The following is a 19,345-nucleotide window of genomic DNA, read 5'->3' as shown; positions in this document are numbered from 1 at the left end:
TTGAGAGCTGATTATCTTCGATCTTGGACACTCACGCGGTAGTCATTTAAAAATGGCACAGCAACAGTTTTGGAACAATCACTCATGAATTAGTGTGGTCATCACATCGTTAGTTTTGTATTAGTGCGATCTAGGACAGTACCTAGCGGTATGTAAGCAGTCGCATTGCTTACAACAGGTACTATTCGAGTTCGACACAAGATCAAGCATGACGCGAGTAGCGACGAAAGTGGGAGAGCGGGAGCGGTACAGTAAGCGGAATCATTGCCTTCGACTTTCATATATTACACCAGAGCCTACTGTCTATTAGATTAACATACAACAATTCTCCGAGTCAAAATGCCTCTCTGTGAGTACTGCAGCGCTATTGAATTTGAGATGCTTCGCTGTCCAACTATTGAGGAATTAATATCTCTCAACACCAAAGCGGGAGTTCCAGATTGTTATCCCTTCAAGTCGTCTTCTCATAAAAGAGATAGACCTAAATTTAGTCTTGGCCTTCATTACCGCGTACGACAATCCTCATCTGAATGTCCTTTTTGTTCAGCAATTTGCGATATCGTGTCTGATCAGAAAGACAATCGTATGCGCGACCTGGACTCCTTCGAATGTGTTGCTTCCATCGTGGCATGCGCTCGTGTAGTACCCGTCAAGGCGATGGCGTGGGGACCAGAGTGCGAATTTATGCATTTGTATAGAATTGACTTGATTTGGTATCCTATTGGAGAGGGGGAGAAAACTGATCAACCAGGAATTCGTACAGATACCGAAACATTCCCGTGGTACTTCATAAATGACGCTTTTCAAACATACGACGCAGAAGTAAGTGATGACGGTACAAGTAGTAGAAAAGGCAACCAGAAGGTGGCTGTCTTTTCTGGAAGGTTAAGACCGAAGATTATTGATATCAAACGTCCAGCTCAATGGCTTAAAGAATGTCAAGATAACCATGCAGAGTGTTCCAATTCAAAACTCCCAGGTCAAGCGTATACAAGGAAAGTCTGTAAGTTGTCAGTCACAGCTACTGTGCTAATCCTTTGAACAGTGAAATCCCAATGTTTCGCCTGATTGACGTGCTGGAAAGTAAAATTGTGGAGTTTCGTGATGTCAATATCGCACATTTTGAGTATGCAGCATTGAGCTATATATGGGGCGGTCCTCAAAATACAGTTCTTTCGACACATAACCGGAAAGCGCTCCAGGAACCAGGTTCTCTCGATGGATGCGTCTCAAAGACTGTTGAGGACGCGATGGGGTTTTCACAACAATTAGGAATCCAATATCTATGGGTCGATGCCCTGTGTATAATTCAAAACAACGATTCTGACAAAGTCATACAAATTGGTAAAATGGGAAGCATATATGCTCATTCAAAGGTCACTCTTATTGCTGCTTCTGGGAGAAGCGCCGAAGCTGGATTGCCAGGATTTGAAACTCGTCGAACAGGAAAACAGACTCAAGTTCTTATTTCTAGGGTTGATAGTCAATTTTCTATGAAGCTAATGAGAACATTGAACCCTCACAATAATGGCTTCTCATTTTCACATCAGCTTGATGGCGCTGAATGGAGTCGGAGAGGGTGGACTCTACAGGAAAGAGCACTGGCAAGACGCAGTATTATTTTCACCGATGAACAGCTTATATGGGCCTGTAAAAAGTGCCACAGAACTGAAGAGACGTACTGCGAAACCTCATTAGCACACACAAGCTGGTTCAGGCTCCAAGAAACAGAATACTTTCTTGACACCTCCCTCCGGAGCTTCTTCGCTTCTGACGATGTCATTGAACAAACATGGTATCGATTTAGACTTCTAGTCTTTGATTTCACCAAGAGACAGCTTACTAAACCTGGGGATGCGCATGACGCTTTTCATGCTATTCTAGAACAAGTCAAGCAACTAACCGGCGATACTTTCCTATGGGGATTACCTACAACGAATTTTGAGATGGGACTTTGTTGGGAGCCTGGCTCATTGCTCGGCGTTAGGAGAAGAAAGGATTTGACGGTGTTGAAAGCTACGTCTTTGGATAGAAGAGTACCATTTCCATCCTGGTCTTGGTTGGGTTGGCACAATGCAATTAGTATACGCGTGGAGGAAAGGTATCGAGATCTTGGGTGAGTTTCCGTGGTTTCTCTTTCGCAAACAATGCAATAGGAAAAGTAAATAACTGTGTTCACGGATACAGTATGGATCCCGAGATTATATGTTATGTACTTCGAAATTCACCACTCCGATTAGTTCGGGTACCAAGAATTTCTTCAGACGTCCCAGGAGGACACATTCATTTTCATCCATTACAATCACGACAATCTAGTCCAAATGCTATTTCGTTGGAGGACATTCCAAAGCACTTTCCAGAACTGGGAATTAAAAAACTCGACGACACTCCAGATGACCAACTCATATTTTTCTGGGCGGAAGTCGCTCAGTTCGAGGTCTCGGAAATCTTGACGGTGAAACACGAGATTCCAAAAAACACGCCTTGGGAACCTCGATATACCCACAAGCACCGTGATATCAAGGATATGAATGGCAATGTGGTTGCGCAGACAGCATATTGCTATTTTGAAGAAACTACGTGGGAAGATGAAACATCATGTAGAGCGGAGCCTGACGCTGGTAGCGGTACTTTCGATTTTGTTCTAATTGCCAACGGCAACCCACCGGATCCGGAATCTCAACCTTCCAAAATCGTATTGCAGGTTGAGAGGAAGAATGGAGTCATGTATAGGGTCAATAATGCAGAAATACCAGAAGAAGTTTGGAAAAGATCGGATGCGAAAAGGATGATGGTGGCTCTTGGGTAAGGATGAGTTGCTGAATGAAACGAAACAAGAGAAAGAGTCTTATGAGGCTAAAGCGGATAGAGTTATGTTGCTGAAATTGAGGATTTTCTGAGGCGCGTTAGTCGATGCTAATGGTTTGTCTGGTCCAACAGCCTTTCGACTGGTTCACATCGTATCAGAATCAACTAACAATAAAGGCCAATAGACCAAAAATCAATCAATGAGCCAATGAACTCATGAAATGTAACAACGTGTTTGGTGTTTGGAGTCGTGTAAAACTACCAGCATGTTGCCGTAGATGTGATGTTTGAAGTTGTATTGATTGAATGGATGCTGAGATATTGTTGATGCGTGGATATGTCAGATATCAGATATTTATACCAGTATCATCAATCTCAATGCAGTAAGGTACTCTAGGCATTGGTTATTTGTAAACCTTTTTTAGTAGTAATCATAGTCCCTTGGTTCTCTGCAATGGGTTGTTTGAATTGGATGTTGTCGCAGCGTGAGCAACTATTGATGCCTGAATTTACCAACGTAGATGCCTGAACAGGAAAGATTACCTATCATCAAATTCGAGGAGCTTCAAAGAAATATTTCAAACGCCTCTACGTCTGATTTCCAACTTTCCCCCTCGAAATATTCGCTCGATAAAGAGCACGAAAATATACCGGATGCACGCCGTAGCATTGCGAGCTCTTCGCACGCATAGAAACCCTCTCTCGCGACAGACATGCCGAATCATCGCAGGCTGCAGGTATCCCCCTCCTCGGCGCACCTTCCATCGTTCAGCAATTTCCTACAGTACACCTGATGACCCAGCAACTCCGGAAAACGATAAAGAGGCAAGAGCAGGCATAGAGGATATTCCACGGATACCTGAAGATGGAGAACAGGGAACCTCAGCGGATGTTCCTCAAATTCCCGTGGAAGCAGAGTTAGAGAATCAAGTGGCAGAAGATTCTATACAGCCAGTCGAAAATGCAGACCCCGAGCAAAGGTCTCGGGGAAGACTGTCGGGGAGAACCTTAAGAGCAAATCGACAAAAACAACCGGAAGGTCTGCCACCGATAATACTGCCGGATTGGTTTTGGAATAATGTCAAACTGGTCGAGGAACTACCGCAGATAGGCTCACTCGCAGTTTACTATGGCGGCAACGTCCCAGAATTTGTTGAAAGTTCGCTAGGCCCCGAAGCGACAGAGAAGATGAGTCATGCAATTAAATCTATCGTTGAATGCGACCTCCCTCCCACCGAGAAAGCAAGGTACAGCATGCATGTTGATGTTTACAAAGAAATATTGGCATCCATCAGAGCCGGACTGAAGTTGCGCCCTTCACAGGCTGTGTTAGATGGTAAAAATATCATGAGACCAATTCTCCATTTGCAATGCCCTAAAGACGGAGGAACGTTATATCTAGACTCTGTCGTGGAGACCATTTCGACTAAACTAGGAGCTGATCTTATACGTTTGGATCCAGTCGATATAGCCCAAATTCTAGGGCCATACATCGATGAGAACCTAGCCTGGACGGGGTCGAAAGCATCTCTTTTGGGTTACGAAACTTCTAGAATGGCGGGCAGGCTGGAGGATTATGAGAAAGATTCAAGCACGGTTCCTGAAGACATTGAGGGGGTTGAGGAGGAAGAATTGGCGGGCATGAGTAAAAAAGCTGGTCCCGCAATTGCTTTCACCGCGTCGAATTCTTCCGAGGCACAGAAAAAGCTCTCGGCAATTTTTAGCCGGTTAAAGGGGGCCCTTACCCCGGCAGCGGAGAATAACAGGCGCTCCTCAGATGTTGTGATGCCATTTGCTACTTTCGCCGACCCGAACTTTTCGGCTTCCAGCAATGCCAATTCGTCCTTTGGTAACGTGAAATCTAACGCTGAACAGTGGAACGATCTGAAGACTACGGCTTTACTTGAGTCATTAGTTGCTGGCGCCGATTCAAAACGTGCATCAGAGTCTTCAGGTGCGGATGCAACTAATACCAAAGATCTCATCATACAAGTTCGTGATTACAAGGATTTAACTAGAACATACGATGGCTACAATATTATTGATAAATTGCGGACGGTAGTCACCAAACGCTGGCAGTCTGGACGAAATATAATTATGGTTGGAACAAGTTCCCTGGAACAAGGAGAATCCGAGCTCTCATCAGCAGGTATTCAACATCTTCAATCAGACATAGTTGAGGGTGAGAAAAGAACTATATTTGTCCCACCAGACCGAAGATCGGAACAAGATACAGTGTTCGAATCGGACGACAAGTTACGCATCCGAAATTTGAACATACGGCATGTTGAGGATATGATTACAAAACTCTCGGGGGATACGCCAGTAACTGTAGATATAGAAAAAGATCTCGACGTCGCTTGGGTGGTATCTGCTGGTTTAGACGATGCAGTTTGGCATTACGCTCGCGTACAAAGGCTTGCAACGACTATTCTAGGATTAGAAAGCAACCCAGAGATTATAGATGGGCCAACATTCTGGAAAGCTCAACAGCTGCTCTCCGAAAGTGACAATGCCAAGTTTTCTTGGGGCGCGGCAGAGTTGAAAGAGGAAGATAATGATGTGAACAAGATGCTTGATGAGATCAACGCTTCACCGAAAAAGACAGATATCAAAGAAAAACTCAAGCAAATTCGAAAAACGTGCACTCCTCACGAGAAAAAGCTGCTCGGGGGTGTCGTCATACCATCGGATATTCATACCAAGTTCGAAGATGTTCACGCTCCAAAGGAGACTGTAGAGGCACTAAAAACATTGACCAGTTTGTCATTGATACGTCCAGAGGCTTTTACTTATGGTGTTCTTGCTACTGATAAAATGCCTGGTTTGCTCTTGTATGGACCTCCTGGAACCGGTAAGACCTTATTGGCCAAAGCAGTAGCGAAAGAGAGTGGTGCAACAGTTCTTGAAATCAGTGGTGCTGAAGTGAACGACATGTATGTTGGTGAAGGCGAAAAGAATGTCCGAGCGATCTTTTCACTAGCCAAGAAACTTTCACCCTGTGTTGTGTTTATCGATGAGGCAGATGCTATATTTGCTGCCCGCGGTGACACTAAACGCTCAACTGCCCATAGAGAGATGATTAACCAATTTCTACGAGAATGGGATGGCATGAACGACTTATCTGCCTTCATCATGGTCGCTACCAATCGACCATTCGACCTCGATGAAGCTGTACTGCGCAGACTGCCTCGAAGACTTCTGGTCGACCTGCCTGTTGAAAAGGATCGCGAGTCTATTCTCAAGATCCACCTCAAAGATGAGGTCATCGACCCGTCAGTCTCTCTCGCCGAACTTGCGAAAAATACACCCTTTTACTCTGGATCGGATTTAAAGAACCTTTCGGTCGCAGCTGCATTGGCATGTATCAGGGAAGAAAATGAACTTGCCACTAAGCATGAAGGCGACACCCCTTACACATACCCCGAGAAACGTATCCTCACCAAGCAACATTTCGACAAGGCAATGGAGGAGATTAGCGCAAGTATCAGCGAGGATATGAGCACGCTCTCTGCAATCCGCAAATTTGACGAGAAATACGGCGATAGGAAGGGAAGAAGGAAGAAGAGCGCTGGATTGGGCTTCGGTGGTACGTCAGTTCCCGAAAAGGATTCCGAAGCAGGGAGAGTCAGGAAATCACCAGTGGCGGCGTAGATACAAGAGCATATATTTCAGTACAGTTAGAGGTACATATGGCTCGCATTTGGGGCTTTGCATCGGCGGCGTGCATATCATATTCACGAATTGCATGATAGGGCGTCACGGTCATTGTATAATATGTGGCTGGGAAGGTAAATGCTTTGTTACGCGTAATTTTGTAGCAATAAACTAGATTATGACTTTATGTTACTGTCTTTTTCGACGATGAATTGTGTATAACTTTTATCGACGGTACTGCTTGAACAAGTGTTCTTTCCATGATGGTACCTTAGATGTATTAAGTCACAAGCACAACAATGAAAACCAGAAAATTCAGTATAAAACAACGGATTCAGGCATTGTGTCCAAAATTCACTTCTATTCCTATCCTAGGCTCAAGGAGAATGTAGATAATCGATCATATCTACTCGAATGCTTCTTCTCTCGCTCCTGGCTCAGAATACAACCTATTAAATACTTCCTCCATTTAGGGACAGAAGAATCGACCATGCAATTTGTAGTCAATCCGATGTTATTATGTGAAATCTGGTTTCTCATTATCTCATTTACGTTCTACTTCCAGCTTCCTGCATCATCTTTTAATCGATTTAGAATTTATCAAGTCGTGCCGACAATCTATTTTAATATCGGTTCCTCTTTCCTTTTGTATAGATCGAAAAACTCTACCCTCTTGCTACTTTCGAAACATGACCTGTTTATCCTCATCTTCCTTGACAGGAAGAGAAACGAACTAGATACATGATTCATTTGTGGAGAAAATTAGGAATTTCTGAAGTCAAGGTTTTATATCATCGGGTCAAATTTTAAATCTCCGGTGTCCTTCCCTCCTCCTCCTCCTTCCCCTTATTCTTTTAAAACCTACTATCTACATAGGGATTGGCATCCTGTTTCTTCTCTTCTCTAGTCTCCTATGAATTGAAGAATTTGTTTTAATGAAGTGTTCATTCTCTTTTTTCATTCTTTCCTTCTCTCTCTTTGGTTTGTTTACAATTACTCGTTCCAGTCGATATAATAACCTCCTCTCTTCATACCATGGACATATTTAAATCTGGAGAAAATTATCACTTCCAAATCAACCTTGAAATACACATACAAGCATTATAGAGAATGTACTTGCTGTATTGATGTATCAGCAAATGGAACTTTTAGTTCCCGCTCAACTAGTGATAAAAAGCTAGGTTGGACCCTCAAGGTATTAATGCTTAGTATTAAGCATGACAAAAATACCCCCAATAGAAGAGAAGTATGGGATGGCAATATCACTATGCGATGCGAAGAATATAAAAAGACTAGTAGTCTCACAATAAGCGCTGTTCCACAGCTCATGCGATACCGAGGTTGAAAAGCGCGGAGGGACATCCCAACCGATTTGACAGAATTGACAGGCGAGTTCATGAATTATTATCATAGGTTAACGAATCAATGAACTAGAAGGTTTCCCTCTCTTTTGCGCTTTGTGGCCGTTTCGAAACGGTTCCCCAACTCCCCTGAAACTATCAACTAGTTTTTCGCGTGCATGGTCCTCGTGATATTTCTTGGCGACAGCCAATTTTTAACGACCTCGACCATACTGTTGATACAGTGCGACGTTCTTCGTCGTACAGATGTTAGTTCTGAAGATCCATCGGTCAGTAATGAACTTGGCATCGGTTTTGGCGTCATTTTGCACAATTTCAAGCTTTCTATTTCGAAATGGGACTAGACGCATGCAGAAAGACCAATATGATTTATGAAAGTAATACCCACCATGCTTTGGCCACGATTTTGCTTCCATATTCTCTGGCAGAAGGCCCCTTTCCTATCTCTCTTATTCCTCAATTAATAATTTTAATCGGTTTGTTCAGCCTGGTTGCTGCGGGCTTGTATACTACTTCACATGATACATACTTAATAAATTTCTCTCTTCATTACTTCGTGGCCTAGAATCCCCTAAGATGCAGCCACTTACTCTCATGGTCTTGCTTTTTGCAAGCACTTCTTTCGCAGCAACCACCACAACCACTTCAGCAGGAAAGGCCGCTTCACAAGCAGCAGCTGTCAAAATTGCTACGCCCAAGGTTCTCAAACCTGCAACTCCGCCTACCGCAACTGATGTAAAAAACTCACTTAACAACTGGGCTACATCTGTCAATACTGTCAATGAATATCGTATGTCTCTCCCCTTCTCGCTTTAGAAGTCTAGTTACGCAATCTAACAACTCGCAGTCGACGACCCAAACAACTCCACCAAACTCAAGAGCGCCATCGCCTTTGCCAAAGACGAGCCCGTCCAACTGGCCACCTTGATGAAAACACCCAATCTCTCTCCAGACGGTATCAAATCCGCCAAAGTCCTCATGGCCAATTTTCCCTCCATCGTCTCCAATCTGCAAAACGTGCAAACAGGAGTTATGACAACACAAGATGCAACCATGGCTGTAAACTTCAATCGATGCTGCACCGTACTCCCAAACATTGGAAGTCTCTGGGCTGCAGCCACGAATGCGAGTAAGGTACAACAGAGCCCGCCTCCAAATTTAGAAGCGCAATGTGGAATGATGAATTGTAATGCAGGAGTTAGTGGAGCGCAGGTCCAGGCGGTGTCAAATGTGACGGGATCGGCGATGCCGTCGGGCCTTGCCCGGGTGAGATGAATCACGAGATACGAGAGTTGAGAAGAGTTCGGGTTGGCTTGAATTGGCTAGTAAAGATTTCCTTCTGGTGGTGTGACTTGTGCGCATTTTGATTTCATATATTGTATATTACTGGTAAATTTGGATAAAAGAATAAAAATGTCAAAATAGATATACCTAATTATTGTTTGTCGTCACACTGTTGTTGCGCTGTAGCTATGGTTTGACGAACGCGACAAACCATACATTCTCCGTACCTGCGCCTTGGCTCAATAAATACAAACTTTTCCAAACAGCAGAGTTTGCGAAGGAAATAAATAGATAGGCAACCACCGGAACTACATTCGTACGTAAAATGAAGTTTTATTTTTTGTTGGTTATGGTTGGTTGCTATTGAGTAATTCCAAGAAACCCACAAAAAAATCAATTCACATATCAGTTAGAATCTAGAAGAGAAAACAAGTGCAAAAAATTCTGTTCTCACTGGTTAGCAGCTAAGGACTGAGATACCGCCATGATAGCGGGTAGAAGTCAAATCTACAACGTAGAATGTTTAAAGAAGCCTCGAAACCCACTGTAAAGCCAAGATCCCCACACATAACGAATTATCCCGAAGGACTTTCAAGAACCTGAGGTGCGATACAAAGCCGCTCCAAGTTTCCGTCAACAAGATAACGCTTTATCCACTGTGCCATCAAAGTGCACAACCATGTTGGCACGATTGGTTGAGAAAGTGACATCTGAACAGATCATATACATTCTCTTCGCGTGAAATGGATGGTGAATAGAACGGGGCATGTAGAGATCGACCAGCATTGACCCGCCAGATCGTTTGCTTACACGCGGCATATTATATACTGCTTGTACTTTGGCTTCGTCAAACAATTGAATATCGAGAGCCAAGTATCTCAAAGACTATCATCGACGCAGCTCAAACAATTACTACTCGCAACTACGTCGCGCAAGGAAATCGGGGCACGGAGCTTCCTCTCATGTTTTCTCTCTCTTCTTCTTATTTGACAACAAAATGACTATCGCGCATCATATCACGCATTAGATAATAAACAAAAATTAGTTCGTGTCGCACAGTACCACACTATCACGCTTTCTAGATAGGAAACAAAAAGATCCATTATTCTAAGAGACTGTGAGTTGAGCCACTTGGTCATTGGGCGATAATTTGGTGACTTATTGTTAGATGTTACCCAGAAGATCAGTATACACAGCGCTAGCCCTTATGAAAAGAAAGAATACGATTGATGCAGTAGTCCAACTGACAGCTAAACCACTTTCACACAAGAACAACGATCTTACTAGGGCTATATATTGCAGTTTATCTAACACACTACTAGCTTTTGCGCGTCTAAAAGGAGTAGAAATTGGCCGGTATAGGACAAACCTCAGATGTTTGGTTCTGCATCTCATGCTATCCTCCCAAGAGGAAGAGGCATGTTGAATAAAATCGAACTGAGTTGCAACACTGGAGTGATATGGTCCTCGCTAGAGGTCAAATTGCTGATAATTCTCTGGATGCAGATGAGATACTGCTTTAAGGCTTCCTTAATCAATCTACAAATATCGATGTTCTTAATGACCATTTTCTAAATACCCGAGACATTACAGTGCGATTCTCTTCTCCATGAAATAATATGGCACCGGCGCTTGCTCGGGTTCAAACTTTCAAGAAACTGAAATATCCTTTGGTAAACAAATTTTTTTGATACAAGTCTCTAGTGTACATAGTAGTTTTGATATTGATCAAACTACTTATACCATTTTGGGGTTACGTGGCCGAGTGGTAGAGTACTTGGTGCCGTGACAATAGCAACAGCCCCTTGTGGAAAGAGATATGGCCATGTTTGGTCCAGTTGAAGAAATAGGTTGAAGTAGATCGTTTGGAGAGGTCTGAGAGAATACCCAATCCATCAATACATTTCATCAATACTACCGTACCAAGTGGTAGGAGTTCGGCTTCGTTGGAAGGGATGAAGAACCTTGCCTCCCAGAACAGAGTCTAGATTGATCCCTTTTTTTCTATTTACCGGCAAGCTCCAGCGAGACACTTGCCACTGCTTGGAATATCGACGTAATATCGACAGGTCAAGATATTGTTTATCAATTCACATAATGCATTGCAAAGTAGCTTTTGGGCCATAGCTTCAGTATTCTTTCCGCGTGTTTCGGCCACATACATGCAGTACGTCTGTTCGATAAGAGCTGCAATCAACTGCGAAGTAACAGTCAAGAGAACAGAGTCGCTCATCTCGCATCACCGAAAATTTGGGTCATTCATTTATGAAGCTTCTACTCAAAGATTAGTTCCACCTCAGATCAACGGGCGTATAGGTGTTCAGATGCGAGAGACATTTTGGATTAGCGAAGAAGTCATTTACTCAAGTGTCTGGAGGAAGTGGCCGAATACTTTACATCATACATATGTACCATTTACTAACATTCTCTGTCACCGAAGCTATGGTGGAACCCCCTCAATATAATCGCTTTAAATCTTGTGCTTTATGTGAAGTGAAGTGTACTAGAGCCTGAGAGAACCGAAGCAGAATTTTTTGGGTGAGGTTCGGGCTATTGATATCACGTATCGTTGACAGGCCGACATTTAGCCGTTGCACGACAGCTTGGTGTGTACCAAAGGGAGAGCCTCCCTTTTCCTCGAAAATTGTTTCCGAAATAAATAATCATATAATACTAGTCAAATATTATCCCCTTATGTTCGAATCAGTTATGTTATCCAGAGGTGCTTGCATTCGATCCCTCAATCCCAATCATGATGTCGAGGAGTTTCTTAGTTATCGTTTGACATCTACGTTACATGAGATGTATATTATTTCATAATCTTCTATCTCAACAATGAGTAACGCGCTCTTAACTATCAAGGATCCAACAAGAGCTTACCATACAGTTGCCACAACACCACCGCGTAAAGGGCAGGAAAAATGGTACGCGGTCATGTAATGGATATCCCAATACATGTGAAGGTTCGCAACTAGTAGATTTTGTTATATCATATCTTTTCCGATCTTTTTGAACTACGTAGGTATATAGTTTCCTACTCGCTGCTTTTTAATGAGTAGGTATATAGTTTCCTACTCGCTGCTTTTTAATGAGTAGAACAATGTGGAGCTGACTTATTATTCATAGTAACAATCGAGAGAGAGAGGGGGGGGGGGGGGGGGGGGGGTGCTTATTGATGTCATGCTCGAATGTACCCTTTTTGAAGCGGATTCACTACGCCACACGCAACATTGTCAAGGACGCTTGGTATATCAAGTTGTAGGAAGCTTATACGAGCTGGCTAGACTCGAAAGATTAACCTCTAGCTCAGGAGATTTAGTGACGAAAGAGTTTGTGAAGAGGGTAAGTGTCACATCTTAGCAGCAAACAAGAAACAGACGCACCTGGTACTTTAGGTAATTTATGTTTTTCATCGCTAGATGATAGAAGCTTGGCCTTCCATGGTTGATATCCCGAAAGTTGGACAGAACTGCAAACAAATGAGGAATAGTCTGGTGGCACTCTGCCATTATACAGCTCACGAAACAAACTTCCTGGTCAACCTTTGTTTGTGGAAACTGGAAAGCACAACATGCCTGAAGAGGTTTCAAATCTGAGGAATATATGCTTCCATCCCCTCTGAATCTTTGCTTCTCCTGAACAAATATAGTTTACTATCGAAAACGCTGCAATAAGTACAAATTAGATCACTCAACCAGAAACAGCATAAAATCTGTGTCACTGGCAATACCAGTCAAGTCCTCACCATGTCGAACAGTCTGATCCTTTCCATCTTAGTACCCATCCTCACACCTTTCGTCTTCTGGGGTTGCGGCTATTCCTACCATTTTCGCTTTATCTACATTCGATTCATCTCTCGTCCCACCAGCGCACTCAAGAAGCTCTTCCAAATCATACAACCCTTCATCCCGTGGGCATGGGTCGTTTTTGTGATTGTATATCTGGAATGGATGGAATCTCTATGTGCTTTGGTACTTTGGTTTTCTTTAATAGTCTTTTGGGGCTGCGCTTTTGTACAGGCCATGAGAGACGTTTGGGAACGACAGAAGAGGATTAACGAGGAAGGCGTACATGGGCTGGCTGTAGTGGCAATGGAAAGCACTATCGAGATTGAGGGGGGCGGAGAAGGAGGTGGAGAGGACTGTTAAGGAGAAGATTTGATGTGTTGCTGAATCTTGATATGGTCGCTGGAGCATATCGTCTAAAGGAAATGAAAATCAAACCTGGAGAATAAAGTGGGAGAACGAAAGATACTAAATGAGACGAGGCGATTGATATTCTTGTATCAGGAAGCCACTGGAAGAAGATTCTTGCCATTTTCTATACCCAATCTACATCAAGGGACTTCAAATCCCCAAACATCGTTTAGGCATTCAAGCATTAGAGGTTGTGATGATCTGGTAAATGCTCGTCACATTCGGATAACTAAAGAATTGATGTACAACTTGCCAAACTCCGAATTGACGATATAACAATGAAATTTCAATAAATTTTTTGGAAGACGCAAAACGTCAATGTTATTCGCGGCGGAATACTCATTCTTCATCATGCCCCTTCGCAGAATAGTCTTAATTCTAAATCCATGCCAAGAACGATGATCAAATGCTGTCTTCATTTCCAGATGTCTCACTAACCCCCACACAGGTGTGCATTCGCGAGAAGCTTGTTTCCAAATTTGTGTAGCATAGGAACGTAAGCCATCAGCACAGCATAATAAGCGCCAACAGCGTGGTGATATGCACAGTTATCAGCCTCACCCATACCAAGGGCGTCACAACAACATCGTCTTTTTTCTCAAAGCTCGGTCTTGTCCGTAGGGTTGCAGTGGGATGTATCATTTGGTACGTATCCGTCGTTCTTGCAGAATATCCACCACTCAGCGATCGAAGTTACGGGCGCCGTTTCTACTGTCAGACGGTAGAGGGGCAAAGGCATTGAAAGAAGCAGCGTACGCGGAGGACCGAAAGACCAATGGGCAATAAGGTACATCGTGAAAAAATGATACGTCTACTCAAATCCGCTACTCGCGCACCTCACATGCAGAGGGGACCCTCTCAGGCCCCGCTAAATGCACACCACAAAGGTCAAACGTACTTTCTGCCCTTGAATTGCAAGAGCCACGAGATAACAGCAGAATGTTTGTTTGGGCAAGCTCCTTGATTTTGTGGCCTAAATCACCAGTATCATTGCGGTCAGCCGCGCAACAGCACAGGGCCAGTGGATATTTGGCAAACAATACATGTCTTGCATATCCCGTGGAGGTGATCGTGTCAGCAAATCGACATGGAAGGAAGCCAGATGAAGGGACGTCATCATTGGGGAAGACATCTCGAAACAGAGAATGAAATGATGAGCCGGGAGCAGCTAAAAATAAAAATCCAATTCTTGATCTGAAGATGGGATCAGCAGCACGGCAACGAATTGATACGAATTGATGCGAACTTCCGGCTTCATGGAGGAAGAAGAAACAAGCATTCGGAACAATACATTGAGACAGACGAATGGATTGTACGAAGGATCAAGGATAGTTCTACCGTGGGGGATTCCCGCCACCATCGTCGTGCCAAGTGGACTCAAGCTTTTGGGTTGGCTTCTCCTGATAAGGAAGCTCCGAAGGTCATGAAGCTATGTCCCATGTGCAGCTCCACTAAATGTGCATGATAGCTATCGCCATGTCCGTATCTCGAATTCATGCGAACAATCTGTCAATTGCACACTGTCGGTTTTATGATGGGAAATACTACCTTGGTCAGCTTACTTGGTTTTGGTGTGCTGCGTGCTCAAATTCTATCGACACAATTGCGATATCCGGGACTGAACATTCCCCAGTGTGTTAATATCTCGTTGATATTTCAGGTACGACGCAGCTTGTTTGCAGCAGTTAGTAATCGATCAACACTAGTCCATGAAGTACTATAGCCAGCTGTTATTGGTTCTAATGACGTCAAATATCTCCCGTACTGCTTTTGCTGACACCCTTGAAGAAACTGTCAACGCGAATCAATAATTTTCAGCTTGATACTGTCCTTTTTGATGTTCCAGATGATGTTGTCTGGAGCCAATGTTTGGATAGCATGAGCTTGACAACGACAAGCCGCACTATACAACGGCACGGGTGGTTCCTACTCCATCTAATCCGACTTAGTGGATGCTTATTTCTTGTTTTCGGTGGAGTGGTTAGCTTACGCGTAGCACCGCATGTTAATTGGCACAGCCTCACTTTTCTCAATTGTTACTTCTTCAGAACCTGTACGAGGGTTTGTTGTCTCGAGTCGATCCACTTTGAAGGAAGTGCCGAAAGATAAACCTTGTGTACCCTGGATAACATCATCTTCACTGCCCCTCTGCCAGTGTGTCACCATCTTGACCAAGAGGCAAATTTCGTGTTTGGGACATTTCGTCTCAACTTGCTCACGGGGCACAGTATGTTGCAGGTCCAGTCAAATCGAGGCTTACATTCATGTACAAGTGTACACGAATAGCATCAAGAACAAAATTGACTTTTCAATACTCATATCATATGATCTTGGCTTTTTCCAACAGCTGCGTGCTTGGAGTGGTATACCTCACCAAATGATTCCTTATCAATACCCACTATGCGCCTTCCCCGGTCGTGCATAGCATGGGAACTGCCCTGAAACTACGGAACTTAAATTTATGACGCCTTGGCTAGATCATCTGAAAGCTAGGTATCTTAGCGGGGGAAGGGAGCTCTGGAGATAGAGAAACTTACAATGCTTAACAGCATTTAAAGGCAGTGTTTCCCTCAATAAACTTATTCTCTCCTCAAACCATCTATCTCTAAATCACATCTACTTACAAAAGAATTATTATTAACTAAATTTTCCATCCACCTTGATCAAATTACTGAACATGGCTTCTCTCCAAGGCTTGTCAAAGATCAGACTGATTCCTAACAAGAACTACAAAAGATCCGGCACCAAATCATATGTATATCTACTCAACAAATGGGGCTTTGAGCCCACTAAACCTGGACCATACTTCCAGATGAACAAGGCCACCGCAACTTCAGCCAGCTTCCACAAGTTTGGCCATAAATCACAAACTCAACGTGTGTTGGCAAAGAAGACCGCTACCGGGGAGAACGGTGAAGTCCCAGCAGAAGACCAACAAAATGACTCTGAGTATCTCTGCCCTGTGCAGATTGGTACGCCGGCACAAACTCTAATGCTAGACTTTGATACTGGATCGTCGGATTTATGGGTAGGTAAACAAATGTTTGGTTTCCGCGACGAAAACTAACATGCCGAGATAGGTCTGGTCCACAGAACTGCCCAAAGCCACAACTTCCAATGCAACCGGCCACACAATCTTCGACCCAAAAAAGTCTTCCACTTTCAAAGCTGCCAAGAGTTCCAAGTGGCAAATCTCATATGGTGATTCCTCTTCTGCTTCAGGTACCGTTGGAACAGATACTGTTTCTCTTGGTGGTCTGGCCATCAAAAACCAGGCAGTTGAGCTTGCAACCAAGTTGTCTGCTCAATTTGAACAGGGTGCCGGCGATGGATTGCTTGGTCTCGCATGGGGTAGCATCAACACCGTCACACCCACACCAGTTGCTACACCTGTTGAGAACATGATCAGCCAAGAAGACATCCCATCAGACGCCGAGCTTTTCACTGTAAATCTCGGTAGTTGGCGTGACGCCGACGAAGCCGACAAAGGTGCTAGTTTCTACACATTTGGCTACATCGACCAAGACGTTGTTGGAAGCCAAGAAATTTACTACACTCCTGTGGACAACTCTCAAGGATTCTGGATGTTTGACTCCACATCTGCTACTGTCAATGGCAAGACTGTTGCGCAGACCGGTAACCAAGCCATTGCCGATACCGGAACTACCCTTGCATTGGTCTCTGATGAAACTTGTCAAGCCATCTACGATGCAATCCCGGGATCTACTTATGATTCGGAACAACAAGGATACACATTCCCAAGTAACACCAGCGCTGACGATCTCCCTGTCGTCACTTTCGCTGTTGGCGGCAAGCAATTTGCAGTTCAAAAGGAAGATTTGGGATTTGCGGATGCGGGTAATGGTATGGTATATGGCGGTATCCAATCCAGAGGCTCTATGACTTTTGATATTCTTGGTGACACTTTCCTCAAGGGAATTTATGCTGTAAGCTTCATCCCCCACTCATTTCTGATCGTACGAATCACTAACATTTTCTCTAGATCTTTGATCAAGGTAACACCCGATTTGGAGCCGTTCAAAGAACCGAAGCTACACAGAACACAGCCGCTCCCCCAGCTTAGATTATTTTCAGGCATGGAGTATGGTTTTGGAACTTTTGTTTATTTGGGAGGATTTGTCAGGCTATGGGTTTGGTTGGGAGTGTTCGGGTCATAGGCAACAGGGGCACATCTTGTTGTTGGATGTGTTGTTTCTTTGGGCTTTATCATAACCTAGGGTTAGAATCGATTATTCTTCCTTCTTGATTTCTTGTTCATGCGATGTGTATTGTGAAGATGAGATGATTTGATGAATTGCATACGTCATGATAACGAATCCTGAATTTCGGCGAGATGTCCCAAGTATGTTACCTCTAGTGAGTCTGCTAGATTGAATTAAAATCTGCGTCCTGGATTGAATACTTGAGTAAATGACTAGACAAGAAAAACAAATGTCTATAGAGATATTGAAGATGGCATTTCTACTCATTGAAACTTCATTGTGCCACCTACTTTGCCTTGCTTGCAGCATCTTCGTCAGCAAGTAACCCTAAGATTTCCTGCTCAGAAAACCACGCTTTTACACTATCAATAATCTTCTCAAGTTCATCACCACCCTCCATAACATCGTCTAAATTATGCACACTCAACCCACTCCTATGGTCCGTAACCCTCTGTTGTCCCCAATTATACGTCCTAATTTTATCGCCTCTTCCCATTTTCGCAACTCCAATCACACTTCTTCTTAAATTGATCAATTGTTCTTCCCTAGCCTCCCGTTTTGCAGCCGCTAGTCTCGATCGTAGTACTTGCCATGCTTTCTGTCGATTCTGCAGCTGACTCCGTCCTTCTTGCATACTGACTACTGTGTTAGTCGGTACATGCGTCAATCGCACAGCCGAATCAGTTGTATTGACATGTTGACCACCCGCTCCTCTCGCTCTCATAACATCGGTTCGTACATCCGCTGGATTGACATAATAGTCGCTATTCGGGTCATTCAGATCCGCTTCCCAATATTCCTGTCCTTCCTGGCCCGTCGTAGGGAAACTAGGTAACACCATTACACTCACGGCACTAGTATGTGTCCTCCCCTGTTTTTCCGTCGCAGGAACTCGCTGGACCCTGTGAACGCCCGCTTCGCCGCGTAAGGAATCGTACGATCCGGAAGATTCAATCTCGAGCACCACTTCGGAGATGGGCGCATCGGACCCAGCGCCTTCGCCGTCAGTGGTCTCGTACTTGATGATTGTAGAGCGGAAGCGTTTGCGCGCGCAATATGCCCGGTACATGCGGAGGAGATCCGCGGCAAAGATAGCGGCTTCACCCCCTCCGGCTCCAGGTCTAATCTCAAGGAGGCATGGTAGTTCGGCGAAAGGATGCTTGGGAGTCAGACTGGTTGTGAGGTTTCGAGATAACTCTTCGAGATGGGCGGTCGTTGTAGTAAGATCTTCCACTGCCAATTCTCGCAGTTCTTCGTCGGTAGCTGAATCTTTCAACAAATCATCTAACTCTGATAGCGATTCTTTCGTTTCTTCCCATTTCCTCAGCGCTACCGCTACGTCTTGCAATTCTCCAATTCGTTTCGCAATCTTTGCATCAAAGGTCTCGGAAGTTTCGCTACTTAATCGATCATGTTCCGCTGCCAAATTACGAGCTCGCGCAAGTAATGCTGGGGAAAAGGTAGCGCCATTGTTTGCTGTTCTTCGTGTAAGAGGATGTGAATGGAAGGGTAGGCTTGAAGACTAACGGACGGTGCTTGAGAATCGGGTGAATGCCAAAGATCGCCGTTTACCAGGCTTCAATGATAAGTCTATACATCGTCGACAGATCCAAGGAGCTCTAAACATTCTCGTTGGAATGGATTCTTGATTTGTTATTAATTTCTATTTCATGCTAACTTAATCTTATCATCAACATTTTTGGAGCACGGACTATCCTCGGGAAAATTAGATTCAAGCGGCCGCTTCCATAGTGACGTGAGCGAGAAACTTCCCCCGCTCTACTCGTATCTGTGATAATGTGAGCGGATTAAGTGG

General features: G+C 44.0%; 5 protein-coding genes across 5 annotated transcripts; 4 read left to right on the top strand and 1 right to left on the bottom strand.

Annotated features, from left to right (window-relative positions):
• Positions 1-331: 331 nt before the first annotated feature.
• Positions 332-3,262, top strand: BCIN_09g02960 (hypothetical protein). Its single transcript, XM_024695027.1, has 3 exons — positions 332-986; positions 1,046-2,116; positions 2,188-3,262. Exons 1-3 carry the CDS (start codon positions 340-342, stop codon positions 2,807-2,809), a joined length of 2,340 nt encoding a protein of 779 aa, XP_024550820.1. The 5' UTR covers positions 332-339; the 3' UTR covers positions 2,810-3,262.
• Positions 3,263-3,365: 103 nt separating this feature from the next.
• Positions 3,366-6,933, top strand: BCIN_09g02950 (hypothetical protein). Its single transcript, XM_001548561.2, has one exon. It carries the CDS (start codon positions 3,463-3,465, stop codon positions 6,460-6,462), a length of 3,000 nt encoding a protein of 999 aa, XP_001548611.2. The 5' UTR covers positions 3,366-3,462; the 3' UTR covers positions 6,463-6,933.
• Positions 6,934-8,222: 1,289 nt separating this feature from the next.
• BCIN_09g02940 (hypothetical protein) lies at positions 8,223-9,256 on the top strand. The gene is made up of 2 exons (XM_001548562.2): positions 8,223-8,616; positions 8,674-9,256. Exons 1-2 carry the CDS (start codon positions 8,403-8,405, stop codon positions 9,099-9,101), a joined length of 642 nt encoding a protein of 213 aa, XP_001548612.1. The 5' UTR covers positions 8,223-8,402; the 3' UTR covers positions 9,102-9,256.
• A 6,227-nt stretch (positions 9,257-15,483) lies between these two features.
• Positions 15,484-17,584, top strand: Bcap1. Its single transcript, XM_024695026.1, has 3 exons — positions 15,484-16,334; positions 16,387-17,253; positions 17,310-17,584. The coding sequence occupies exons 1-3, from the start codon at positions 15,984-15,986 to the stop codon at positions 17,388-17,390; spliced, it is 1,299 nt and encodes a 432-aa protein (XP_024550819.1). The 5' UTR covers positions 15,484-15,983; the 3' UTR covers positions 17,391-17,584.
• A 49-nt stretch (positions 17,585-17,633) lies between these two features.
• On the bottom strand, positions 17,634-19,193 carry Bcmrf1. The gene is made up of 2 exons (XM_024695025.1): positions 19,057-19,193; positions 17,634-19,005 (listed from the first exon to the last, which is right to left on the bottom strand). The coding sequence occupies exons 1-2, from the start codon at positions 19,154-19,156 to the stop codon at positions 17,816-17,818; spliced, it is 1,290 nt and encodes a 429-aa protein (XP_024550818.1). The 5' UTR covers positions 19,157-19,193; the 3' UTR covers positions 17,634-17,815.
• Between the last annotated feature and the right edge of the window lie 152 nt (positions 19,194-19,345).

Source organism: Botrytis cinerea, chromosome 9 (genome assembly GCF_000143535.2).
Source record: "Botrytis cinerea B05.10 chromosome 9, complete sequence".
Classification (NCBI taxonomy): Eukaryota; Fungi; Ascomycota; class Leotiomycetes; order Helotiales; family Sclerotiniaceae; genus Botrytis; species Botrytis cinerea.
Note: the sequence above shows the minus strand (reverse complement) of the source record. Positions and strands in the feature narration are given on the sequence as shown.

Bases quoted from the DNA above. Each gene is read 5' to 3' on its own strand.
- BCIN_09g02960 (XM_024695027.1), top strand. From the start codon at position 340: ATGCCTCTCTGTGAGTACTGCAGCGCTATTGAATTTGAGATGCTTCGC. The intron at 987-1,045 runs GTATACAAGGAA...TCCTTTGAACAG, and splicing joins TCAAAACTCCCAGGTCAAGC to TGAAATCCCAATGTTTCGCC. The intron at 2,117-2,187 runs GTGAGTTTCCGT...TCACGGATACAG, and splicing joins GAAAGGTATCGAGATCTTGG to TATGGATCCCGAGATTATAT.
- BCIN_09g02950 (XM_001548561.2), top strand. From the start codon at position 3,463: ATGCACGCCGTAGCATTGCGAGCTCTTCGCACGCATAGAAACCCTCTC.
- BCIN_09g02940 (XM_001548562.2), top strand. From the start codon at position 8,403: ATGCAGCCACTTACTCTCATGGTCTTGCTTTTTGCAAGCACTTCTTTC. The intron at 8,617-8,673 runs GTATGTCTCTCC...AACAACTCGCAG, and splicing joins CAATACTGTCAATGAATATC to TCGACGACCCAAACAACTCC.
- Bcap1 (XM_024695026.1), top strand. From the start codon at position 15,984: ATGGCTTCTCTCCAAGGCTTGTCAAAGATCAGACTGATTCCTAACAAG. The intron at 16,335-16,386 runs GTAGGTAAACAA...ATGCCGAGATAG, and splicing joins CTGGATCGTCGGATTTATGG to GTCTGGTCCACAGAACTGCC. The intron at 17,254-17,309 runs GTAAGCTTCATC...CATTTTCTCTAG, and splicing joins TCCTCAAGGGAATTTATGCT to ATCTTTGATCAAGGTAACAC.
- Bcmrf1 (XM_024695025.1), bottom strand. From the start codon at position 19,156: ATGTTTAGAGCTCCTTGGATCTGTCGACGATGTATAGACTTATCATTG. The intron at 19,006-19,056 runs GTTAGTCTTCAA...CACGAAGAACAG, and splicing joins CCGATTCTCAAGCACCGTCC to CAAACAATGGCGCTACCTTT.